This window comes from Dama dama, chromosome 5 (assembly GCF_033118175.1).
Source record: "Dama dama isolate Ldn47 chromosome 5, ASM3311817v1, whole genome shotgun sequence".
Lineage (NCBI taxonomy): Eukaryota > Metazoa > Chordata > Mammalia > Artiodactyla > Cervidae > Dama > Dama dama.
In genome coordinates this window covers 94,425,141-94,450,642 of record NC_083685.1, presented here as the reverse complement: position 1 = coordinate 94,450,642, position 25,502 = coordinate 94,425,141, and the positions used below count along the sequence as shown (strand labels likewise).

Here is a 25,502-nt window from a genome sequence, read left to right as displayed (position 1 = left end):
TGATCTTTTCAGAGGTGTTCTCATCTCCGCTAGCACCAGCTCTAATTTAATTTCATGTGTTGTGAGGGTGACAGATTTAGCAGCTTAGATTAGGTCCCCGCTCTTGCCTTGGGAACATTTCAAACAGTTGGCACCCGCCCTCTCTCCAGGCATATTTTAAGATCCCAGGCCTCGGTTGCCTGTCTCCCCGCCCCCACGCCACGCCACCCCACCCCTCCTCTCCTCCCTGCCTTGGCCGCCAACTGCCTGGGAGTGCGGGGTTTAAACCGGCCGCAGTTGCTGCAGTAGGAACACGCACCTCGTTCCAGCCGACGCGGTAGCCGAGGGTCTGACAAGTCTAGTCTCCCCCAGCTTGCTCTTTATCCCGCCCGCCCGCACTTCCTGTGCTGTAGGTTCCCCCCACCCCCGCCCCGGGGGCCTCAGTTTCCCCGCCTGTTCAGGAGGAGGAACCCCCGGGGTTTCTTTGGGGGGCGGAGAGAGCGGGGGTTGCTTCCAGGGAAGCCCCTCTCAGCGCCTCCCTCCCGCGCGGCCATCGGCCGGAGGGCCGCCGCAGGGCAGGGCGGGCGGCGGCCTGGCGCTGTCACCGTCAGGGGAGGAGGCGGCAAGGTCGCGGTCCGAGGTCCCCGCCTGGCCTCCGGCGGAGCTGCTGCAGCCTCGCCGGCAGCCGGCCCCCGCGCGTTAAGCCGTGCACCCGGCGGCCGCGGGGCCCACGCTGGGGGCCGGGCGGGCGGGGGCGGCTCCATGCGCCACACGTGCGGCCGCGCGATCGCCGGCCAGGTGAGCCGGAGCCATGGGGCAGGCGGGCTGCAAGGGGCTCTACCAGTCGCTCTTCGACTACAAGACCGAGAAGTACGTCATCGCCAAGAACAAGAAGGTGGGCCTGCTCTACCGGCTGCTGCAGGTCTCCATCCTGACCTACCTGGTGGTGTGAGTTCTCTGGGCGCTTTGGGGAGCGGGCAGGGTCCGCTGGGGGCGGCAGCGGTGGCCTCCGGAGCTTGGGAATTGGTGTGTGGGCGCCTGGGGTGCCCTGTGACTGGGGTCTGGGACTGCTTCTGGAGGGGGCCCTTCTGGTACCCGTGGGTGTAAGGGTGGGGGCTAAGGAAGGAGGCCTCAACTGCCCCACCGGCTCAGGAGGTGATGAGATGCGCCAGGGGTCCTGGGTCCTCCCATTTCTCAGGCTTTCCGTGGTCAGCTCCTTCCTCAGGGCTGGGGCCCCAGCGTTAGGGCTTTGGGCAGGGGGTGAGGATGCAGGGGGCTGGGCTTCAGCTGTCCCTGCTGCCTCCCTGGGCCTGGTCTGGACTGGCCCAGGCCCCGGGTAGGTTATTTATAATCACTGAGCTCAGAGCCAGGCTTGGGGCTGGGGCAACTCATGAGCCTGGCGTGTCCCTGAACTCCTGCTGGTCAGCTCGCCCCACCCGGGACCGGCCTCTCTGGTATCCAGCCGGGGCCGGGGGTCCTGCCGGGATCCCTGGATCCTCTCTGGCACCCACCTCTCCTGCCCTGCAGGAGCCGGCACCATCAGCTGAGAGGGCAGCTCCTTGGGGTCAGCCAGGGGTTCAGAGCCCTCGCCCCCAAGCAGGGAGGGGACAGGTGGAGAGGAAATGACACCAGAGAGCTGCGATGCGGATGCGCCTCTTTTACTCCCTCAGTAACTGCTGTGGAGTCCCTCCCACTTTCTGCCCCTTTGGGAGGGCAGCCCTGACCTCACTTTGCTCCCACCGGAGGGCTTCATCCCTGAGGCATCTGGCTGTCTCCCCCTGAAGGCTTTTTCTTGGTGCTGCTCCTCAGCCAGGGGTCCCTTTCACACCTGGCTTCTCACAGGCTCCTCCCCAGAAATCCCACAGTGTAATTACATGCTCTTTCAGGGGATCATTTGTTTAGTGTCTGTGCTGACTCCCTGCCATTCTGGGAATGCCCTGAGGATCCTGGTTGGTGCCTCTGTACAAACTCTTCCTGGCACCCCGGAGGGGCAGGGCGTCCTGCGGGACCTCCAGAAGATGGTTTCCTGCCCTCTGCTTGCCTCAATGTTTCCAACTTTATGGAAGGGGCTCTAACTCTAACAATCTCTAACTAGCAGTAACGTCAGTAATAAGTTGATGTGTTGTGTTCATTGAACTTCTCCTCTGTGCCCAGTACTCACTGTACTAAGCAATTTACATGTCCCATCTTATTAAAATATATATATATATTTATATTTTGATTAATTTGTACTTACAGAAAAGTTTTAAGAGTACTACACTTTTTTAAATGCCTTTCATCCCGATTCCCCCAAATGTTAACATTGTACTTCGTGTTGTCCTTACCTGTTTCTCTATGTGTGTGTATATATATGTGCAATTTTTTCTGTTGAGTAGGCTGCAGGCATGAAAATTTAGAAATTAACACCGAAATAATATTATCACCTAAGCAATAGACCTTCTGTAAATTGTCCCCTAAGTTACCTTTATAGGAAAAGAAAATCTGAAATCATTCCTTGTATTCAGTTGTCATGTCTTCTTTACTCTGGAATCACTCCCGAGTCTGTCTTTGTATCTATGACTCTGACGTTTTTTAGAGTACAGGATCTTTTTAAAACCATTTTTAAATTGAGGTAAAATTCATATAGCATGTAATTCATGATTTTAGCCATTTTAAGTTATACAGTTAAGTGGTTTTTAGCATATCCACAGTGTTGTACAGCCAGCACCATTGTCTAATTCTAGGCTGTTTCCATCACCCTCAAAATAGATTGTATCTATTTACAATCCGTTGCAATTCTCCCCTACCCCCATCCCTTGGCAACCACTTAATCTACTTTTTGTCTCTCTAGATTTGCCCATTCTGGACTTTTCATATAAATCAAATCATTACAACATGTGGCCTTTTTTGTCTGGCTTCTTTCACTTAGCATCATGTTTTCAAGGTTTATCCATGTTGTAGCCTGTGTCAGTGAATCATTCCAAGGGCTGAATAATATCTCATTGTATGCAGACACCACATTTGTTTATGCATTCATCTGTTGGACATTTGGATTGTTTTTACTTTCTGCCTATTATGAATAATGCTGCCAAGAACATTCACGTGTCAGTTTTTGTGTGGATATACATTTTCCATTGTCTTGGGTACATACTTGGGAATGGAATTGCTGGGTCACATGGTGACCTTTTGAGCGTCTATCCAACTGCTTTCCACAGCACCTGTACAGATGTATATTCCCACTGGCAAGTCCCGGTTTCTCTGCATCCTCACCGACACTTGTTATTTTCCATTTTTTGGACTACAGCCATCTTATTGGGTGTGAAGTACTATCTCATTGTGGTTTCTATTTGCATTTCCCTAATGACTAAAGATGTTAAGCATCTTTTCAGGGGCATATTGGCCATTTGTGTGTCTTTCTTGGAGAAATGTCTATTCACATCCTTGGGTGCTAAGTTGCTTTAGTTGTGTCTGACTCTTTGAGACCTTATGCACCATGGCCTGCCAGGCTCCTCTGTCCATGGGATTCTCCAGGCAAGAATACTGGAGTGGGTTGCCATTTCCTTCTCCAGAGGATCTTCCCAATTCATATCCTTAACTCATATTTAAACTGGATTATTTGTCTTTTTTACCATTGAGTTGTAAGACTTTGTATATTCTGGGTACTAGACCCTCATCGGATATGTGACTCACAAATATTTTCTCCCATTCTATGGGTTGTCTTTTCACTTTGTTGATAGTGTCCTTTGATGCACAAAAAAAGTTCTTAATTTTGATCAAGTCCATTATTTTTCTCTATTTTTTTCCATTTGTTGCTTGTGTTTTGGGTGTCAGAGTATAGAATTTTTAAAAAAGATTGTTCCTTTACTTTTGGCTGCCCTGGGTCTTCACTGCTGCACACAGGCTGCTCCCTAGTTGTGGTGCACAGGCCTCTTATTGCGGTGGCTTCTCCTGCTGTGGAGCTCAGGCTCTAGGCCATTGTGGTGCTTGGGCCTGGTTGCCCCGTGGCACGCAGGGTCCTCCTGGACCTGGGATTGAACTGGCGTCTCTTGTATTGCAAGGCAGATTCTTAACCACTGGACCACCAGGGAAGCCCCAGAGTGTAGGATTTTGCGCTTTAGTTTTGTAGAGTCCCCTCAGTTTGGATCTGTCTGAGGTCTCCTCGTGATTAGTTCTAGGTTGTACCCCATGCCCCTTAGTTGGAGGGAGGTGCCGTTAGCCCTGTGTTGACCCCCGGAGTTCACTGGCTCGCCCGAGGTCACGTGACAAGTTGGGGTGGGCGGGCTGCAGGGCCCCCACAGCAGCAGCCTCTCCCTCCTGGGGCCGCTTGTCTCCTCCACTGTTTGCAGGGCTGGCTTTCAGGCAGCGGTGGGAGTTGTGACTCCTGCCCAGGAAGGGTGGAGCCCCAAGCCTGCCCCCTTTGCACTCTGGAGGCCTGGGGAGACCTCCTGAGGACAACGCGAGGCTGATGACCACCTGCTTGCCCCTCCCTGCAGTTGGGTGTTCCTGGTGAAGAAGTGTTACCAAGACACCGACACGTCCCTGCAGAGCAGCATCATCACCAAAGTCAAGGGCGTGACTTTCACCAACACCTCGGAGCTGGGGGAGCGGCTCTGGGATGTTGCTGACTACGTCATCCCACCCCAGGTCTGAGCCCCACCCAGCACAGGGGGACCCAGCCGGCACCTGGCTCTGGATGGGTCATGTGGGAAGCTGCTTGGGGACTCAGGGGCCTCCACTCACTGTCTTCCTTGGCCTGTGATGGCTGCAAGGTTTGCAGACAGACTCTGCCCAGGTCCTTCCCCCCGCACCAAGCCCCTATACTCCTCGACTGTGCCTTACGGGGCTGCTCTGTTTGCAACAAACCCTGAGCTTCTTGAGACCAACTGGGACCCAGAGACTTTCCATGTCCATGTGAGTCAGAAGGTCTGACAACAAAAGCCCCAACTTTATACTGGCCACTGCCCCTGGCAGCAGTTCCCTGGCCTGATCACAGTTCCCGGGGCCAGGGCTGGGCTGTCTCCTCACTGCCTCTTCTCTCTCTCCTTCTAGAGCTCAGGTTGGACCCTGGGGGCTGAGGTCAGCATGGTTTGGGGTTGTGGGCATGAAAGAGACCCATCTAAGGATACCTGCTCAGGGACTCCAAGGCCAGTGGGCACGTGGGTGGGATCCACTGATTTTGTGGACCCAGCGTTTGCAGTACCCATGCAGAGGCCCTACCACCTGCCAGGCAGCTCTGGGAAGCAGGGACCTCAGACAACGGGAAGGGGCTCCTCAACCCCCTCTGGTTTCTCAGGGAGAGAACGTCTTCTTTGTAATCACCAACCTGGTCGTGACCCCCAACCAGCGGCAGGAAACCTGTGCTGAGGTGTGTTTTGGTCCTGAGAGCAGGGTGTGGGGATGGGAGAGGTGCAGGCAGTGTTTGGGGTCCACCTCTCTACTGAAGCAGGGGCTTCTACCCCTCCCAGGGCCCCTGGGGGAATGTGTGTACCGGTGTGCATACCTGCATGATTCGGGGGAGAAGCAGGTTCCCAAGGCATGTGTGGCCCCAGGCAGGGAGGAGCCCCTGTCCTCCCCCTGGGGTGGGATCTAGCTCTGAGAAGGGGCACCCTCTCTCTTGGCAGAGTGCAAGCGTTCCCGATGCCCTGTGCTACGAGGACAGCGACTGCCCTCCTGGGGAGCCTGTTGCGGCTGGAAATGGTGAGGCCTGGAGCGGCCAGGGCTGGGGGTTGGGGAGGGGCTGGAGCCGGGAGGTTCCTGGCACCGTCCTTGTCCCCCTGCCTCTGCAGGAGTGAGGACGGGCCGCTGCCTGCGGGAGGGGAGCGCACAGAAGGGCACCTGTGAGATCTTCGCCTGGTGCCCGGTGGAGACAATGTCCAGGCCGACGTGAGTGGCTATAACCTCGGGACCCTGAGGAGTCACCCAGTCCTGGGCAGTGGGTCCCAGCCTGATGGTGGAGACACGTCCACTCAGAGTCCTCATTTTTGGGGGGAGGAGCCGGGACAGCCCACAAAGGCCCAAAGACCACTCCAACATGACTGAATTAACTGTCCTTTGCAAAGGCTTCGGGGCACCCAGGGGCAGGCAGTCTTCAGCCTCAGCATGGAGCAGGCAGGGCCCCCTGAATAGGCCGTCCTGCCTTTGTTTTCAGGAAGCCACTTCTGGGCGAAGCTAAAGACTTCACTGTTTACATAAAGAACTTCATTCGTTTCCCCAAATTCAACTTCTCCAAGTACGTGGGCCTGTGTGCCTGGTGTGTACATGACGCTGTGTGTGAATGAATCACTGGACATTGAGGGGGCACCCTTTCCTCTGCTGTGGCAGCAGGGCTCTTACTGAAGGATGTTGGGGTGGAGGAAGTAATCAGGACCAGGGTAGGGGCTAAGTCAAGGGCTCATCCGGGCTGGGCAAGGGGTCTGGTGACTCCTGGGTCAGGCCTAGTTTCTGGCCTGGGAACAGCAAGTCTCACCTTTATTCCCCTGGCTCTTCATGGCCTCCACCCAGGACCAATGTGCTGGACACCACAGACAGAACTTTCCTGAAGTCCTGTAAGTTTAGCCCCAAGAACCCCTACTGCCCCATCTTCCGACTGGGCTCCGTGGTCAGCTGGACGGGGAGCAACTTCCAGGAGATAGCGGTGCAGGTGGGTGGTGTGTGCTCAGGGAGCCCTCCCCGGGGCCGAGGGCTGTGGGCTTGGACTCTGCAAAGAGGCGGGGTGTGGAGGAGGACCCATGGGAGGAGCCGGCCCTGCAGTAACCTGCCCAGGTACCTGCGCTCTCAGCATTGGCTGTGATGCACAGTCAGCCGTGCTGCACTTGCTGAGGGGCACACTCGCACCTGTGTTTGGTTCTACGTCCTCGGGGCATCAGCTGAGACCAAGTCAGGTGCCCCCGTGGCACCCTGGCTCTGCTTTGAGCTGCCAGTGCCACAGTAGGGGCTCGCTCCGGTCATTCCCTTCTCCTTGGGGTGTGGAGCGCGAGATGTGGGCTGTGGGTCATGCATTTGTCTCAGCCACTCCAGAGGTGTGAACCCTGGGCCTTCCACCATCCTCCCGGAAGGATGCTGCAGTGGAGCTGAGCCCTTACCCGAGCTCTCCATGAAGAGCTGGCCTGTGACTTCTCTCCACCTCCAGAAAGTTCTGTGTCTTGATTCATGTCTCTTTTGCATCAAGGGCGGTGTGATAGGAATTCAGATTGAATGGGACTGTGATCTTGATAAAGCGCCTTCTGAATGTTACCCTCGCTATTACTTTAACCGTCTGGACAACAGATTTTCAGGAAACTCTATCTCTTCCGGGTACAACTTCAGGTAACTGGGGCTAAGCCTGCCACATTATGACCCTGTCCACATTTCCTGTCCTTCCCTGGGTGCCAGCGCTATGATATCCCTTCCTGGGGGTGGGTGTCAGAGTGGGAGGTGCAGGGAGGCAGCCAGGGTGCCTCTGGGAAAGGAGAAGGATCTGTCACGGCTCTGGACTTGCCCTGGAGTGGAGGGCTGGGTCAGGTCCATCAGTGCCTGGTGGCCCCAGGTTGGTCCAGCAGTGGTGGGAAAGCCTTCACCCTTTGGGGACTGTCTGGCAAGAACTTCAAAGATCTGAACGAACCTTTAATGTCACATAGCAAGAGGGTCTCCAGTCTTTCCTGGGGTTGCTGAGAGCCAGGGTGCCGGGGTGGGTGGATTTATAAATCTCCAAGGCAGCCGAAGGCTCAGGCAGGCTGAGCCGTGTCTCCCCCAGGTTTGCCAAGTACTACCGAGACGCAGCCGGGGTGGAGTTCCGCACGCTGTTTAAAGCCTACGGGATCCGCTTCGATGTGATGGTGAATGGCAAGGTGTGTGGGTGAGGCTCCCCTTCTGGGAGGGTGGGCCATGCCGGGGGTGTCCGGGCTGGCTCTGGTGGAGTCCCTGGGGGTCCCGCTGTGCCTCACCCTACCTTGTCTCCCTGCTCCAGGCTGGCAAGTTCAATATCATCCCCACGATCATCAACGTGGGCTCAGGGGTGGCACTCATGGGAGTGGTGAGTACCTCTCCCCTCCTCCTTGACCCTCTGAGCACCGCAGGGGGAGGGGGCACTGCCCAGGGGAGAGAGCTGTCCCAGCGCTCCAGAAGGAATCAGAGCTGGGGAGATCAGTGCGGGATGGGGCTGAAGAGAACTTCCTGGGATTTTACACTCCTCTGGCAGCCCCCGGGTGTCAGCGCCTGCCTGGGATTCTCTTTCCAGAGCTAGAGAGGCTTCTGCCTGTGGCTCGGCAGCTGGGGGTTCTCCGGGATCCTCCGCAGCCTTGTCTCCACTTCCACTAAAATGAGGCAGCTCTGGCGATATACAGGGCTTCTCAGCCATGGCCCTGTTTATATTTTGGGCCAGATAACTTTTTTTGTGGGGTGATCGTGTGCGTTGTAGAGTGTTTAACAGCATCCCCAGCCTCTCCCCATGAGTTGTCAAAAGCAACTTCCCCCACAGTTGTGCCGGCCAAAAATGTCTGCAGCCGTTGCCAGACTGCCACGAGTTGTGATTCACAGGGACTAAAAAGATGAGAGGCAGGCAAGTCGGGCTGTAGTCCTTCCTCAGGTCTGTTCCGAACTTCAGCTGGGCAGAGGGGCCACATGAGGGGAAGCAGCACTGGCGGGCAGGGAAAGGCTTATTCCTGATCTTTCATGCCCCTTTGTTTTTTTCCTGGAAGTGTTTTAAAAACAAGGGAGTTATCGGTGAGTGGCTTGCATCCACCCCAGCGAGCCCCTTGTTGAGGTTTCTGGCAGCTTTGTCCCTGGTTCCTCTGCCTGGGAGGTCACAACAGCTCCCCTGGAGGCTTCCAGGAGGACCTAGGACTGACTTTTTATTGAGATCAGAAACACCATGTCCTATAACAGGACTCGGTGAGGCCATGCTCCTGAGAGATGGGTCAGTGGATGAAAGTGGGCTCCAAGTGACTACCCTTTAACTGCAGACAATATTGTTGGGGAGCCTGTATGTGTGCACATGTAGAGAGGGGCCATGTTCAGGCCTCTTTCTTATGATGTGCATATATCAGAACATGGGGATCTGGGACATACCTGTGGAATGAAGGTAACGGGAGAAGTGGCAGAGGCTGGGTGGGGGTGGGAGGAGTGTTCTCTATGGAACAATGAATTGATAACCCTTTTGACATCTGGAGGGGGGAAGAAAAGATGTGCAGTGCCCAGGGTCAGAGAACCAGGTTCACCTGTGGGACTGTCCATCAGTCCTCTCCCACCCCCTCCGCTGTGCTCTGGGTGCGGTTGCCCTCTGGTGGAGGAGACCGGTATTTGCACCATCCGGTCTGGTCTGAAGAGCTCATGTTCAGGTGCCAGTGGGTCTGCTGGGTTAGCTCAGGCCTCCTCCTCTTTCCTTGACCACTGCAGTGGTGTCCTTGTTCAGATACCCTCCAATCCATGTGACTACTAGAGGGATGTTCCCACAATGCTGCATTTCTGTGTCCTGCCCGGGTTCCCAGGCATGACAAGCTGGTTCTTTGCTGAGCTTTTTTTCCTTCTGTCTTAAATAAAATCCAATTCAGACTCAAGACTCAGCCCAGAGGACCCTCCCAGACTGAGTAAAGTTCCATCTTCTCTCTGCTTCTCTTCCCATGATGGGACAGTCACTCATCATTTACATGCTTGTCTCCTGCACCCGGGTGGGGGGGGGTCCCCCAAGGGTGTCCTTGTCTTCCCTTTCCCTGGTGAGCGCTCAGCAAACACTGGCTGAAGATGTGGTTCCAAGGGGTCCAGGTAGTGTGGGGGTGCTTGGCCTGACAGATCAGATGGACCACAGGCTGACTGGCTGCACCGTGGGCCAGCTTTGTGGCCTTGGACAAAGGAGCCTCTGAGCTCAGCGCCCTCATCTATTGGTGTCAAGTGGCCCGGCGCACTGAGTCAGGGACCTCTGCTCTTTTACAGGGGTCTTTCTTCTGTGACCTGGTACTCATCTACTTCATCAAAAAGAGCCACTTTTATCGAGACAAGAAATACGAGGAAGTGAGGTCAGTTATGCTTCCTCCCAGTGGCCCAAGGGGAGCCCACTAGGTCAGCGTTTCCCTCCATGACTCAGAACCCTGACCCTGGTTTTCTGTTGACGTTTGTGGGGCAGAGGCAGGGCTGAATGCCGGGAGCTGTCTTGGAAGGGCTGGGGAAGGTGGAATGTTCTGAGTACCGGCTCTACAGAACTGGATTCTGCTTCGGAGCAGCCAGCAGAAGAGAAGGCCGCCAAAGGCCATGGGAAGGAGACCTGGTTTCCAGGCCTCCTTGGGCCTCAGTTTCTCTGTGTGAGACAGGAGTGTTGGTTTACACAGAGTGTCTTCCAGCACCTGTAATTTTAGGATTCTTGGACTTGGTGGTCCTGGTGGGCTGGAGCTGAGGGAGGCTGGAGTGGCAGAAGGAGGAAAAATAAATGGAGCCCCCCGCCACCCACTCCGGAGGCCTATTTCCAGGCTCCCTTGGGCAGTGGGCTCGGTGGGGTTTGTGTGTGTGTTCAGAAGAGCGGACCACAGTGTGAGTGGGAAGTCCTGAGGGCTGGGCGGACAGGAAGGGGCAAGGGGCTACGGCCCAGGCCTTGGGGAAGGCTTTCTGGAGGAGTGGGATGGGAATGCAGCTGGTGGGCTCGGGACAGGCACTGGGTGCTCCCTCAGCCCCGCCACACCCTGGGATGGGACAGGGGGCCAGCCTGCCTCCTCTGCCTGGACTGACCCCAGCCCTGGTTCTCAGGCTGAGCCCTGAGCCCTGACTGCACCTGCCACCCTGCAGAGCTGCTGGAGGAAGAGGGGCGGCCCCTGCAGGGCAAGTGGCACACCAGTCCCGGGAGGGGGTCACGCCCAGGGCCCACGGGCCAGGGTAACAGGTCATGTCCTGCCCAGGGACCTAGAGGTCCTCGCCCAAATGGCAGAGTCCTCACAGCAGAGCGTGGCCCCGGACGCAGAGGGGCTGGCGGAGCAGCCAGAGGTGCAGGATGAAGGCGGCGCCCAGAAGGAGAATGGCTGTGTGTGTGGGCAGCTCCTCCAGCCCGCCAGGTGAGCGGCTGCTCAGCCAAGGGCCACGAAGGAGGCCCGTGGAGACGGCCCAGCTGCCACCGCACTCCCTGCTCCGGGTGACCTGGCCACAAGGCAGGGTGCCGGGGACCTCACAGAGCCCATCCAAGCTGGACTCTGGGAGGAGGGGTGCTGGTGGTTGGCACTTTAGCTCCTCCACGATCCCCATCATCCCCCAACACCCCTGAGTGACCACAAACCTGTCTGCCTGCTATGCTGTCCCAGCGTTACAACAGTAATGTACTAACATTCACTCAGGCTTTCTCTGCTGGGCACTGCGCTGAGCCCTGTGAACTCATTTCAGCAACCTAACGAGATGGACACTAATGGCCCCTGTTTTACTAATGAGGAAAGTCAGACACAGAAAGCTCAAGTAACTTGCTTCAGTCACACGGCTAATAAATGGCAGAGTTGGGACTTGAACCTGGGCAGCATGCTCCTAGAATCCAGTCCTTTTCCATCAGGTTATTTGACCTTACTGAGCCCTTCTTTCCTCTACTCCTGTCAGAGCTGCCTCCCCTGAGCTCCTCTGATGTGGACATTCTGGAGCTGCCCGAGCCTCAGGACGGCGGTGGCTGTGTTGACAGGTGGCCTGCAGGCCGCCCTGCCCTGGAACACGGCCCCGGGCAGCCTGGCAAGGGAGGCAGCCCTGGGGCCTGCTTTGCTTCTGCCTCACTACCGCGCCTGGCCCTTTCTGGGCTCATTTACCCTTTGATCTAGGGGTGCTGGACACAGGGGCCCCTCTGGCTCAGTGAGTAGGTTTCCCTGACTCTCCTCTTGTCAACTGTGTCAGAGGGGTTCACTGACCCGGGCTGGGTACCATCTGCCTTGCGCGTTCATTCTCTGACTCAGCGACTGGCAGCCTCCAGCGGGGAGTTGAGCGTGGGCAGGGGGAGAGAGAGAAGTGAGCCAGGACAAGAGGGAAGGCACGCAGGGAGAGGAGTGGGGAGAGACAGGGGGAGAGAGAGGTGAGCCAGGACGAGAGGAGAGGGGAGGCACACAGAGAGAGGTGAGCCAGGACGAGGGGAGGCACGCAGGGAGAGGAGTGGGGAGAGAGAGGTGAGCCAGGACAGAGGGGAGGCATGCAGGGAGAGGAGTGGGGAGAGATGGGGGGCGGAGAGAGAGGTGAGCCAGGACGAGAGGAGGGGGGAGGCACACAGAGAGAGGTGAGCCAGGACGAGGGGAGGCACGCAGGGAGAGGAGTGGGGAGAGACCAGGGGGTGGGGGGAGAGGTGAGCCAGGACGAGAGGAGGGGGGAGGCACACAGAGAGAGGTGAGCCAGGACAGAGGGGAGGCATGCAGGGAGAGGAGTGGGGAGAGATGGGGGGCGGAGAGAGAGGTGAGCCAGGACGAGAGGAGGGGGGAGGCACGCAGAGAGAGAGGTGAGCCAGGACAGAGGGGAGGCATGCAGGGAGAGGAGTGGGGAGAGATGGGGGGCGGAGAGAGAGGTGAGCCAGGACGAGAGGAGGGGGGAGGCACGCAGAGAGAGAGGTGAGCCAGGACAGAGGGGAGGCATGCAGGGAGAGGAGTGGGGAGAGATGGGGGGCGGAGAGAGAGGTGAGCCAGGACGAGAGGAGGGGGGAGGCACGCAGAGAGAGAGGTGAGCCAGGACGAGAGGGGAGGCATGCAGGGAGAGGAGTGGGGAGAGACAGAGGGAGAGGCCGGGGGACCTGCCGGGCAGGCCTGTGCCAGCAGCCCTCCCACACGCTTCCTGAGCCGACTGCCACTTCCTGGGTGCTCGCCTGAGCTCCTTCACGTGCGGGAGGGAAGACTGGTTGCCTTGCTGGTCTTGGCAAGCCTCAACTGTTGCTGTGGGTTGGGGGGGGCAGTGCTCAGGAGGGCCCCCCCACCCGGAGGAGGTTGCCGCTCATTGCTGGTCCAGCTCCAGAGGCCTCAGCCCGAGCATCTCTGGTGCCTGGGCTGCAGCCAGGAACCCTGCAGACTGCACTCTATGCCAGTCCTCACTGCCTGCAGCGCTGCCTGCCCGAAGCTTCTGCGGGCCGAGTCTGCCCTCAGGGAGACCATCCCTGCCCCAGCCGTCCTGTGTGCCCCCACCCGCCCACACAGGTCTGGCCACCAGGGGAACGGAAAGGTGAATGTGGAGCAGCTGCAGAGCCTGCAGACCGTGGAGGCGTAGCCAGAGGCGTTGGCTGAGAGCAGATTTGGGAGCAGAACTGTCCACACCTCTGAAGTGGGAAGAGTCCCGTCGTCGTCCACATGGGACCGGGCTTCCAGGGACAGCACCTCTCCTGAACTTTGGGATCTTGCTACAAGCTTCTTGTTATGTGTGTGGGGAGGGGGGCCTCCCAGTGGGCATAGTGGCTCATGCAGAAGAGGCCCTAAAGCACATTCAGTTACCCATTCATCCATGTGGTAAACAGTTTTTGATGCCGGCTGTGGGCTGGGCCCGTCCAAAAGATGCTTGAATGGGACACTGACCCGGCCCTCAGAGGGGAGCACTCATCTAATCCCCTTCAGAGCCGACGGACATGACAGCTGGGCCCCACACTCTGGCCTGCCTCCAGCCACTAGCTGAGACCTGCACCATTAGCTCTAAAATCCTCAGAGCAATTGATGGCTCCTCAGAGAAGGACCTTGGCCAACACCCAAGCGGACATTTGGCCTTGCCCCTAGGGCTGAAATTTAAAGGTGGCCAAGGAGGCAACTGGGAAAGGACTAAAGTGCTGGACCTGTGAGGAGGCAGCCGGCCATGAGGGGAGGAGAGCCTCTGGAAGCCAGGGGACAGTGTCTCATCCTGATAGGAGATGCAATTGCCTGTGTGGTTGGGCTCTTGCTGTTCTGTGGAGCTTGTGTTTCCTTGCTTGGCTTCCCTTCCTCTCTCTGAGGCCCCATCTGAAGGGATAATGAGATGATGGATGGTGCTCAATGTCAAGTGGAAACAGTTGAAGTAAGTTGGTCCTTGACCCCCTCCCTCAGTCGCTGTAAAGCACTGCTACTCAATGCGTGGTCCGTGGACCCGCAGCACTGGCATCACCTAGGTGCTTGTTAGAAATGCAGTCTCAGGCCTCTCCCTCATCCCCCCAAATCAGAACCTGCATTTCAACAGGATTCCCAGGTGATTCATGTGCACGTGAAAGTTTGAGAAGCAGTGCTTGAGGAGATGTGCAAGGCCTGGTTCTGAAAAGGCCCGCTTTGGCGGGTGGTGTCAATTTTCGGGTCACACTGACACTCAAGTTACCTCGAGACCAAGCAGATTCCCTCCTTCCCTGCCCTGTGAAAGTGACATTATGCTCAATTCATTCAAACTATTTTGAGTAGGTCATACGTAAATGATTCAAAACTTAAGAGGTACAGAGGAACAGAAGTGAAAAGCTTCTCTTCCACCCGTTCCCCGAGGAAACCTGTGCTACCAATTCCAAGAGGCTCACCTGTCTTGCTGAGAATCCACTGGGTTACTCAGGAAACGAACATTGCCGCCTGCAGTCAGACCAAGTCTCTGCTGTCGGATGTGATGGAATGTGCTGGGCTGAGAAGCCCCTGCGTGAGGGGAAGGGCCTAGAGCTCCACCACTGTTGCTGGAACCACCGGGAGGCCAGGGCCTGCGGCGCTGCCTGTGCCCCCGTGAGCCCCGATGCTGTCTGAGCACCTGCCTTGCCTCCAGGGAGCATCCTCTCTGTGAGGACCCTGGTTCTCCTCTGCCCAGAGCAGGCACTTAGCCCCCTTCCCCTGCGGTCTTTGACGAGAGGGTCAGAGGGACGTGGTCCCCAGAACAGGACCCCTTGGAGAACAAGCAGCTCCTCCCCCTGGGTTGCCAGGCGACCTATCAGTAAGCCCAAACTGCTGCTCTGATAAGAAAGAGAAACGCAGGTGATCTGCTGTGGTGTCTCCTTCCTCTCTAAGGCAAACCCTTGGATTTGATAACACAGCATGTTACCTTTATGTCTGGAAGGGATCAAAGGGCAGGGGTCCCAGCCACCTAGAAGTTGGTCTGGTTTCATTTAACCTGTTTTTGGAATCGCTTGGCAGCAGCCACATAATTTGCAGACAGTTGTGCTATTTGTTTTATATTGGAATGGAAATGTCTCCCTACAGTTATTCATCCAGTCAGTAAATATTTATTGAGTACCTCTTGTGTCACGTGTTGGTCTAAATGCTGATGACAGTGGCAAGCGGCACAGAAACGGTCCCTGCTCTCAGGTGCTCAGTGTCTAGGGGTCACACATCAGTTACAAACAGGATGGGATGCTTCGAGAGTCCTTAGTGAGGCGTGGCCAGATTTCCACAAGGAAGTGACGTGAGTTGAAATCTGAAAGGTTAGTGGCAGTCTAACTAGGTGATGGGGAGCATCCAGGTCAGGGAACCACACACAGAAAAGACATAAGGAGGACTTACCGAGGAACTGGATGAACAGTGTGCCTGGAACAGCTTCTGTGACGCTTTCATCAAGTGGGCATGCATTACTTTTAAGGGTTACCCCTTTAAACCTCCTGCCATAGAGGACTTGTTTCTTCAATCCAGCAAAACCTTCCTGGTGGCTTCCCCACTACGTCAGGGGCCCCATGCACAGATGGCCCAGTGACCCCCATCACAGCTTCTGGATAGTCACACATAGCCAGTTCCCTGGCTTTTGCACAGTTCTTCCCCCCTGCCCCCCGCATAATCTTGACCCCGAAGGGGAAAGAAGAGGAGCAGGAATCTGAGCACTTTTCAAACTTGGGAAAGCCCCTTTCCCTCTGCGCAGGAAGATGACCACTCCAGCCTCTCAGGATCTGTCCATGCTAACATCTCAGTATCACAGGAATTGTCTATGGTTATGTTCAAGCCTTGGCCTAAAAGCCATCTGCCTGACAATCAGACTTATTCCATGCCTTTGGAGTACCATGATGCTGGCCAACAGGACAGTTTTAAATTAAGTGCTATTAGTGTGACATGATGGGGACCGGCCACTGAAAGAGCAGAGTGCCCTTTACTCCTGACGTGGGGTCATCAGGACTGATCCGTCATGGATGCCTTCCTGTGGCCCCCCCACAACCCAACTCCATCAGTTCCTCTCTCAGTGGCTAGCTGCCCCCCTGGGGACCAGTCATAAACGGAGACTGTGACTTCCTCCAGGTGTCTCTGAGTGCCCTGGGAAGTCCTTACATCACCCCACGTGGAAAGGCATCTTGGATGTCTGGTCTACTTGGTTCCAACCTGCTCCTCTCCTCCCCTAGTGGTACAACTTTCCTCAGAGCATATTCTCCAGGGGAGTCAAGAATGCTCTCTACAAAAGACACCTTTCTTCCAGCTCTCTCTCCTTAGGCCCATTCACAGAATTAAAGCGGGGAGGATGGCAAGCACTTTCTGGGTCCTGCCCAATACATGCATTCTCTGACATTTTAATTTGGCTACAAGACAATTTAAAAGGTGTTAACTTTAAATGTACTCTTTTTTTATCTTTCATATTTTCACAGACATCCCATGTTTTAGAGGAAAACGTAAAGACATGACCAAAAGAGGCAGACACAATAAACACTTAGTGAGCAACATATTACCTTCCTTACTGTCTTTGCAAAGAAATTCAAATTAAAGTAAGGAAACTTCTTAAATGCGCTAACGTTAAAAGTCCAGGAAGGCACTGATAAAACTGGTACTTAGCATTTAGAATCAGGTTTTTAGCTTCTGCTCTAGTAGATTAAACTTCCTCAAAATAATACAGACATGCACTTTTATTTTTTTATAAAAGTGAGCATCTCAAACAATCTTCCTGCCTAGCAATAGAGGAAAGGTTAAGTAAATCAGATCACTGATTTACTCACCAGTAGGACTCACTCTACTTCTCCCTTACTCGGTGTCAGGACCGACCCCTCCCCACTGAGAGTTCAGAGGTGGTCACTGGAAGACGCAGGCAAAGCTATCGCCTCAGCCACTTCTTAGCTTCATGTGAAAGCATCTGGTACAGAACCCAAATGGGATTCAGGAGGCCTGTGCCTCCGCTGTTGGTCACAGGCCACCTATTATCTGTAAAAGGGGACTTGGCTTCAAGTTTTCAGATCCCCTTCTGATCAAAAACTGATTCTTTTTCTTAAAGTCCCAATCTGATCACATCACTTCTAACTAAAACGTTCAAAGGCTCCCCCTTCATATGTTAGTATAAAGGTCAAACTGTAATTGAGCAAGACCCTATGTGGCCTTCCCAGGACAGACTGTCCGCTACCTGCCTCCCGTCTGTAGCAGCTTCTGCCTCTGAGCCTTCCCTGAGTTCCAAAGAATTAATTTAATCAGAGAAGTGAGAAAATGCAGAAAGAAATGAAAACCATCAAGGAAGACAAAATAACAATAGGCCAATGATAACTAAGTCCAGGACCTTCAGATCCTTCCCAGGGACTATAGATAATATTTTGAGCCATGTTTTTTGAGCTGTTTAGCAGATACTGGAACCCTCACCAGAGGGAAGTTAACTGCATGCTGCCCACAAGCACGCAGACCCCAGATGGGTTAGAACCATTTGGTTGATGGTGTCGACTCCTGGTCACTTCAAGAGCAACCAATCAGAAGAATGTCCTCAAGTTAATTACACACCCTGAAACCCTCTCCTTCACCCTATCTCAAAAAAACCTCTCCCTGAAAGCTGAAAGTTTTAGGCCTTTTGAGCACTAGCTGCCTGGTGTCCTTGCTTTTTGCCTGTGATAAACACTGCTACCCGGTGTCAGCAGATTAGCTGCATTGTGCATGGGTGGACCCAAGTTTGGTTTGAAAGCAGAACTCCCCACTGCAGCCTACCTCACAGCCTCTTAACTTCAGACCCAGGTCAAAGTCCTTCCTTCCCAATCGCCCTCACACATGCACTTTCTTGCACGTAACCCCCTTCTTCACAATTTTGAGTCTCAATTGTAATGTTATTTCTTCAAGGAAGCTACCCAATTCCGCCCCCCCCCCCCCCCGCCCCAATAATCTGGACTAGGTTTGGGGCTCCTCTGTACTCTCTTCATAGTTCTTATCATAATCTATTTGTGATATCAGGTAGCAGTCCTGGTGAGTACAGTGGTAAGAGCATCCCCATCTATTGGGCGGGAGACTGGTGATGATTCCCCCACAGGGAGGCAACACACACAGTGATAAAGAATCTGCCTGCTAATGCAGGAGTCGCAAGAGACCTGGGTTCGACCCCTGCATCAGGAAGATCCCCTGGAGAAGGAAACAGCAACCTGCTTCACTATTCTTGCCTGGAAAATTCCATGAATAGAGGAGCCTGGTGGACCACAGCCCATGGGGCTGCAAAGAGTGGTACATGACTGAGGAATTCAGCACCTGGTAACTGAATTACAAGTGTAAAGTAACAACTGTAAAAAAGTAACAAGTGTAAAAGGTACAAGGTACAATGCCTGGCATATCTGTTGTTGCTAAGTCGATTCTTCTGAGACCCCACGGACTGTAGCTTGACCGGCTCTTCTGTCCATGTAGGGAACACTTAATATTCACTGTTACTAGTTCTCAGGATGTTAACGGTAAGTTCTCTCCTTGTTTAGGTCCTCCTATCCTCTCTCTTGGAGAAGAAAATGGCAACCTACTCCTGTACTCTTGCTTGGAAAAGCCCATGGACAGAGGAGCCTGGTAGGGTACAGTCCACAGGGTCGCAAAGAGTCGGACACGACTGAGCGACTTCACTTCACGTCATCCTCTCTCTGGGTGGCCTATGCGTAAATGTAAGGAATCAAGATAGAAAGCTGAGGCCCAGTCCCAGTTCTCCCGGATTCTGCACCCCTGACAGCCAGGGGCTATGCGACAAGGGAGGGAAAAAACTCCACAAAGGGTCTCACGCTTCATTTAATCTGAAGAACTGTACAGGCTCTTCGTCTTCAGATATAAATTATTTATAACGTTACAGAACAAGCAGCGATTCCAACAATTTAAAAACTAGGTAAATCTACCCGGTGTTAATTTCTGGCAACAGTCCTCCCGATCTGTTTTTTTTTTTTTTAAAAAAAGTCATCCCTGCCCCCGTTTCAGTAGACGTGCACCATGCCGTAGAGAAATGTCCAGAACAGGACGTAGGTGAAGAGGCCTCCGATGAGGCCCCCTGTAAAGAGAGGTCTTCGCGACTTAAAATATTTGTTCCACCTCCTTCCCGCCTTGAGAATTAAAAGCAGGGAGAGCAAGATGGAGGCGAGCAGGTAGAAGATGAAGCCGTAGAGGCCGGTGAGGCCGAGGATGCCGGCCGTGGCCCCCGACAGAGCCGACACCGAGGTCCGGCAGTAATCCAGGACGGCGGCGTTGCCCCGCACAGCGGCCTCGCTGATGAACGGCGGCCCTTCCCGCTTGGCCACCACAGCGGCCATCGCACCCTCCCGGGCTCAGCCTGATTTCTCGTGGAGCAACGCGGGGCTGTGGAGAGAACCAAGTTACAAGTGGCGCCCAGAGCATGGCGAGTTTGGGTTCACGCCGCCCCTCCCCCTGGGGCCGCCGAGACCCCGCACCCCTCGATCGAAAGACGCTGAGAAGGTTGAGAGCTCGGGGTCCCGGCGGTACATCTACATTTCCCGCCCAGACTCGCTCAGTTACCTGGATCCCAGCCGCGGACGCGGTCACTCGACGTTCCCTCAGAAAGCCTCGGGTATGGATCCCCGCGACGCCATCTTGCGCTGGAGGATGCTGGGACAGCCCAGGCTGCGCAGGCGCCTGGACCCCGTGCCAGCCTTCCGACTCATGCGCAGTGGTAGCCCCGCGTACGCTCCACCGTCCCCTGATTTTCTGCGCACACGCCGTGACTTCCGAAAGCCGAACAGCGCTCCGGTCGGTGATTGGCCGGAGACTTCATAACTATTCATAAGGGGGCGGGCCTGGTTGGGCCGCCTTTGTTAACCGAGAGAGGGCGCGGCCGCGGGTATTTTCGCTGAGGGCTTCTCTAAGCTACGCTTGGCTACCAGATTGGGGTCGAGATGTCCTACGTCCCGGGCCAGCCCGTCACCGCCGTGGTGGTGAGTGCGCTCGCGCGGGCTCCTCCTCGTCTTGGCTTCCCCCCACTTTGCAGATAGGTAAACTGACACCCCAAACAGGTTGACAGAGCTTCGAGCGGGGCTCTTGCAAACTTGCAGCCAGAGCTCCGATTCCCACTCTACCTGAGCCGGGCCACGGTCTTCCCCAGCCATGCAACAGAAGTGCCTGGGACCCAGAAACCTCCTGAAGAGCCAGAATCCAGGCCAGACCCCGCGTATTACCGCCGCCGCGTTGGACTTTTCTCAGCCAGCCGGGGGCAGGGAAGATTGTGGAGAAAGGCTCCGGCTGTGGAAGTCTAGGAAAGCGCCTCTTTCCTGGATCTGTGTCCCCAGCTGGGCAGCTGCGAGGGGCGGGCGCCGGCCCGACGTCTGAGTCGCAGCCTCTGGAATGAGGAAGTGCTTCCTCCGCTCTAGCCGGCGCCGCCGCCCAGAGGGAGGCTTGGGGGTGGAGGTGGCCGGGGCCAGCGTAGCAGCCAGACCCTCACCCGTCCTGTGCAGGCTTTCCTACTCGGACCCACCGCCGCCCGGGCCAGAGTGAAGGTTCATGCAACGGGCTCGATCCTGATCGATCTTTCTCTGGATTCCCAGCCCTTGGGGCAAAGTCCAGGCCCCCTAGCTGGCACCTGGGGCCTGAGGAGAACTTTTGGGGTCCGCTCAGACCCTACTCTCCTCCCTTGGCTTGTCTCGGGTGCCAAGTACCATTAGAATAGGTAAAGGCAGGCGGGGACATTAGAGCCAGATATTAAAGCCACAGCCGAATGGGACCTGCAGGCCCCACTCTGTGGCTGAGGTGGGGAAACTGAGACCTAGAGAGAAGTCTGGTCATGCCTAGTTGTGCAAAGAAGCCCTCAGAAAGGAACCAGGTCGCTGAGAAGAAATGCCTTCTGGGCAGGGAACGGGTTGGGTGGAAGTCCCGGTGCTGGTGACTCCTGCAGTCAGGTGGTGTGACCAGGGAGCCACTGATAAAGCTGACCTTTGAGGGTGAGCTTAGAGCACCAGCTCCAGCCTGGGCTGGACCTGTTGACAGCAGTCCTCAGCTTCACCTTGGCTGCACCAGCCTGCTTCTTCCAGCTCTCTAGCTGCCCTAAAGAGAAGGGGTCAAGTTTGCTCCTTAGTTGGCAAAAAAAAAAAACAAAAAACATGGGTGCAGGTGGGGAACCAGAGAGGGGCAGTAACCTGCCTGACCTCGCCCAGCAAATCAGTGACAGTACCTTATCTCCCAGTCTTAGAGCCTGTACTTTTTTCTGACCTTGGAGTGTGTCAAAGGTGTGCAAAGGTGTTTGTGAGAGGAGGTGGAGGCGGGGCCGGAGGAGCGCACACGTTTGGGCACGAGGACGTAGGTCCAGTGGGCTGCAGGTGTCATGCTTCCTACAACCCTTGTCTCACATATCATGGCTGGTCCCCGGGCCTTCCTTAAAGCTTTAGGACCTTGACCTTCCAATTCTTCTCATACTAGGAACATGTCTGAACACAGTGGGTGGGGTCTGGCCTCTCCCTCTTGTGTCTTGGATCGAGGATGGGGTGGAAGAAGCTCCTCCCTACCCCGTGCCCTCTCCCATGTAGTGAACATTTTGGCTTCTCCTCTGAACTCTGGCTTTGTAGGCTGGTCTGCTTTCTGGACCCCTGCCTGGAGCGCTCCTGGCTCTCCAGCTCAACATGCTCCTTCCCCTCTGGGGTCCCCATCTGGGAGGTGGTTGTGTTCAGCCAGGCCAGGTGGCCGGCCCGGTGCTTCCCTTGATGCTTTTCTGCCACAAGTAGACTGGAGTCTGTTTTTCATTTTATTTTAAATTTGGCTGTGCCTGGTCTTAGTTGCAACATGTGGGCTCTTAATTGTGACCTGCAGGATCTAGTTTCCTGACCAGGTATCAAATCTGGACCCCCTGCATTGAGAGTGAGGAGTTTTAACCACTGGGCCACCAGCGAAGTCCCTGGAATCTGTGGATCTCACTTTCTTAGTGGCTCATGTCCCCTGGCCTCCATATCCCACCTTGGTGAGACATCTGTTCCCCTTCTGCCTGAGTGGTTGTTCTAGCGTCAAATCTGACTACGATCTACCATCACCCAGCCCTCCCCAACTCCTAAGAGCTCCAGTGGGCCCAGAATCAAGATCAGGTGGCCAAACTCCTGGTCAGTCCCAAGGCCTGGTGCAAATGGTACCTCCCTCTGAAGCCCCTCTGGTCCAGATCCAGTCACCTTTTGCTTTGTTTTTTTTCTCTTTCTGTTAAGACTCAACTTTGGAGGTGGGGCTGTCTGGTTTGGCTCCCAGCATCTGGTGACCGGAGGTGCCTGCTGAGGACTTTGAAAGAAGCTTGGCACAGATGGGAACTCCCAACCTTAGAGTATGGTGGGAGAGCTCTAGATCCCTCCTCTGCCTCCTGCACTGCACAAGTCAGGGCCTGAGGCTTAGGGAGATGCCCCCTCCCTCCTGTCCTCCTCAGCCTTCTTGATCTGGGCTCAGCCTCATTTCACCTCCCAGTTCCGGTCCTGCACTGTACACTCTGGTCTTGTGGACATGTATCCACAGCACCTTCAAGCCTCTGCTACTGTTCCTTTGGCCAGGACAACCCTTCCTCCTTTCTGTGCAAGTCCAGTCTCTGCTTTTCCCGAGCATCTCCTGGCTTGCCCTGGACAGGGCTGGCTCAGCAATCTGAACTGGCTCAGGCAGGTGCCTGAATTTTCCTTTTTTCAGGGCCTGACCACTCCTGCCCTGTGTGGTCCCTCCCTTAGGACACAGGAGCCCATCCAGAGCAGCCACAGCAGCCTGGCTTTTGGGCCAGGAGGGGCTTAACATGTGTGAGGAAGGTTGGTGCCTGAGGCAGAGGAAGCTGGGAGAGGTTAGGACGGAGAGTTGTGGGGGTGACTGGTGTGTCTGAGTTCTGAGTCTCAACCCCCCAGCCTCCCAGCCTGGTGACCAGCTAGATTACTGCAAGAGGCCCTGGGTCCTGCCCCCAGGGCATGGCTCCGAGCCTACCCAGCCGCCTGAGGCTGCTGCAGGGGTCACAGACCCCATTTGCTCTCCATACCCACTCATCCCCAACTCGTTTTTTAAATCTTTGCCAGCAAAGAGTTGAAATTCACAAGCTGCGTCAAGGTGAGAACTTAATTCTGGGCTTCAGCATTGGAGGTGGAATTGACCAGGATCCCTCCCAGAACCCTTTCTCAGAAGATAAGACGGACAAGGTGAGCTGGACTAGGATCTGGGGACCTCTCTGTGGGGCACAGAGGCCTGAGACTGTGGGCTCTTTGCTTCCTGGGCCTTTGTGGAAGGAGCAGACCTCATCTCTCTCAAATGGTCCTCTTTTAAGAAGGTCCAAGAAAAAAAAAAAAAAGGAAGGTCCAAGAAATGATCTGGTGGGAGTAGGTAGGGATGGGGTGGGGGAGAATGGGCCTCCCAGCACTAAGAAGGCCTGCTCAGACGGAGCCCAGGTGGCCAGCAGGGGTTGGAGTGTCTGTGGGGCTTCCCTACTTCCCCCTTGGCTGTCTTAGCATGGGCTGAGTGTGGGATAGATGGCTAGGAGTATGCTTTACTGGGCTTTGCTCTATGGCTGGGAGGCCAGTCCAGTGACCCCAGGGATTGACGTGGGCTGCCTCTTCCCAGGGCATTTACGTCACACGGGTATCCGAAGGAGGCCCTGCGGAAATTGCTGGGCTGCAGATCGGGGACAAGATCATGCAGGTAACCAGTGTCCCGAAAGAGGAAAACAAGGCTTGGGCTGGAGGGTGTAAAGCCCTCGGGGGTGGTGGGGCTGCCCCTGCCTACCTCCCTGGGCACCTGGGAGACGCACTGAAGTAGTTTAGAAGCCTGTGCTGGATCCCTCTTGTGTGTGTGTGTGCACGTGCCCAGCCCAGGGACATCAGCTTGGGCGACCCAGGCCCCCCAGAGCCTGTCCTGTTTTCAGACCCCAGAAAGCAGTGACCTGAAGCGGGCTGTGTTCTCTCCCTGGGCCAGGTGAACGGCTGGGACATGACCATGGTCACACACGACCAGGCCCGGAAGCGCCTCACCAAGCGCTCGGAGGAGGTGGTGCGTCTGCTGGTGACGCGGCAGTCGCTGCAGAAGGCCGTCCAGCAGTCCATGCTGTCCTAGCAGCTGCCAGGGTCCCTGACTCGAGCCTGGCCACCCTTTGTACAGTGACACCACGTCCATGCTCTGTCTGTCTCTCGTCCTGGCTTCTGCTCATTGCTGGATCCCTGCTCAGAAGGGCAAGAGCAGATCCCTGGCCCGGCCTGATCCCCTCTCTCACCACTGGCCCAAGGCTCTGGGACCATCTCTTCCCCTTGGATGCTGAGGACTGGTAACAGGGCCTGGAGCCGAGTCACAGTCAGTCTGCAGTGACCAGTCTCAGCCCTCAGCCCCTGCTGCCTAGCCACAGTAGTGCCCAGGCCATCAGGGGCCCCACTTCCTGATAGCACCTCGTAGCTGAGACGCACAGGGCTTGGCCCTGCCCCTGTTTCTCAGCTCCGCAATGTCTGTGCCCCATGCTTTCCCCTGCATTCCTTAGAGGGGACTCAATTCACTGCCAGAGACACTACGAAGGTCTGCCTGAATGGAAGCCACGCAGGCTCTTAAGTCACCCATTTCACCCCCACTCCCCAAGGGGCGCTGGCCTCCCCCAGGGTTCACCTGCTTACAGGATTTAGACGAGGGTAACATTTCAGGGCAGTTTTCAGGATTGCCATTTTTCTCTATGCCTGTGGGTTTAACTTTTATATTTTTTTAATCACAGCTTTGATACAAAGTGTTTTTTATCTCACTCTTTAGAGGTGCCAGTTCAACTTTGGAATTTAAGCTTACTAATTCACACGTGGGAGCTACTCTTAGTGAGGGCACTGGCCTGACTTTGGTTACTGTGGAAATGGGGCAGTGGGAAGCTGCCCTGCATCCTGTGCCCAATAAACAGTGCTGGAATTCATTCATCAGGGGTCTTTGCTGAGACAGTGGGGAGGGCTACTTGGTGAACTGTCAGAGGGCTTTGGCCATGGATGAAGCCCATCTATTCCCAAACCCACTGATGCTGTACTGGGCCAGGGCTGCTCTGTGGGAATGTCTGAGAGTCCCTTCACTGGAACTGGACCAGGGAGACCCCCACTACCCTTGTGTAACCTAGCCTCAGCTCTCATTGGCAAGGGGCCTCATGGACACCAAGGACAGACATATATCCCATAAGACATTAGAGAACTCATTTTATCCATGCCAGGGACATAGGCTGTGGTTTGATGGGATGGGAGTGAGCTGGGGGGCACTGTGCCCTCTGCCTGGCCCAGGACTGGTTGCAATACTGGCTCTGGGAGTTGCCGCCACTCATGGACCCACCTAGCCCAGGCAAGTCAGATTTTTGCAATCTCCCATCTTTAAAGTGTGTTACCCAACCACACGCTGGGTGGCCCAAATAAATCAGGCATGTGGGCTTGGTCAGGCTGCACTTTCTGCTTTAGAGAAACAAGTTCCTAAATTCCTTGATACTTAGTATGGCAGGCTAGAGGAAGAATCTGGAAGATTTATCAGCCCCCCTCCCCTGCCCCTTCTCCCACATACCCTTAAAGAACGCATCCAGCCCTTGCTTATGGCCACACAGCT

At 55.4% G+C, this 25,502-nt stretch overlaps 3 protein-coding genes across 6 annotated transcripts; 2 read left to right on the top strand and 1 right to left on the bottom strand.

Annotated features, from left to right (window-relative positions):
- Window positions 1–730: 730 nt before the first annotated feature.
- P2RX5 (purinergic receptor P2X 5) lies at window positions 731–15,074 on the top strand. Of its 3 annotated transcripts, XM_061143138.1 has the most exons (13): window positions 732–927; window positions 4,452–4,602; window positions 5,252–5,323; window positions 5,580–5,655; window positions 5,745–5,841; window positions 6,107–6,187; window positions 6,460–6,598; window positions 7,127–7,263; window positions 7,691–7,784; window positions 7,904–7,969; window positions 9,865–9,947; window positions 10,818–10,970; window positions 13,056–15,074. In XM_061143138.1, exons 1-13 carry the CDS (start codon window positions 791–793, stop codon window positions 13,123–13,125), a joined length of 1,356 nt encoding a protein of 451 aa, XP_060999121.1. In that variant the 5' UTR covers window positions 732–790; the 3' UTR covers window positions 13,126–15,074. The 3 variants fall into 3 exon arrangements, with proteins under 3 accessions (XP_060999122.1, XP_060999123.1, XP_060999121.1); XM_061143139.1 differs by lacking the exon at window positions 5,252–5,323 and having other exon boundaries at window positions 731–927; XM_061143140.1 differs by lacking the exon at window positions 10,818–10,970 and having other exon boundaries at window positions 731–927.
- Window positions 15,075–18,737: 3,663 nt separating this feature from the next.
- EMC6 (ER membrane protein complex subunit 6) lies at window positions 18,738–19,645 on the bottom strand. The gene is made up of 2 exons (XM_061143130.1): window positions 19,491–19,645; window positions 18,738–19,313 (listed from the first exon to the last, which is right to left on the bottom strand). The coding sequence occupies exon 2, from the start codon at window positions 19,265–19,267 to the stop codon at window positions 18,935–18,937; it is 333 nt and encodes a 110-aa protein (XP_060999113.1). The 5' UTR covers window positions 19,268–19,313; window positions 19,491–19,645; the 3' UTR covers window positions 18,738–18,934.
- A 111-nt stretch (window positions 19,646–19,756) lies between these two features.
- Window positions 19,757–24,837, top strand: TAX1BP3 (Tax1 binding protein 3). 2 transcript variants are annotated; one of them, XM_061143128.1, is made up of 4 exons: window positions 19,757–19,906; window positions 22,985–23,104; window positions 23,523–23,600; window positions 23,874–24,837. In XM_061143128.1, exons 1-4 carry the CDS (start codon window positions 19,868–19,870, stop codon window positions 24,009–24,011), a joined length of 375 nt encoding a protein of 124 aa, XP_060999111.1. In that variant the 5' UTR covers window positions 19,757–19,867; the 3' UTR covers window positions 24,012–24,837. The 2 variants fall into 2 exon arrangements, with proteins under 2 accessions (XP_060999111.1, XP_060999112.1); XM_061143129.1 differs by lacking the exon at window positions 23,523–23,600.
- The last annotated feature ends 665 nt before the right edge of the window (window positions 24,838–25,502 follow it).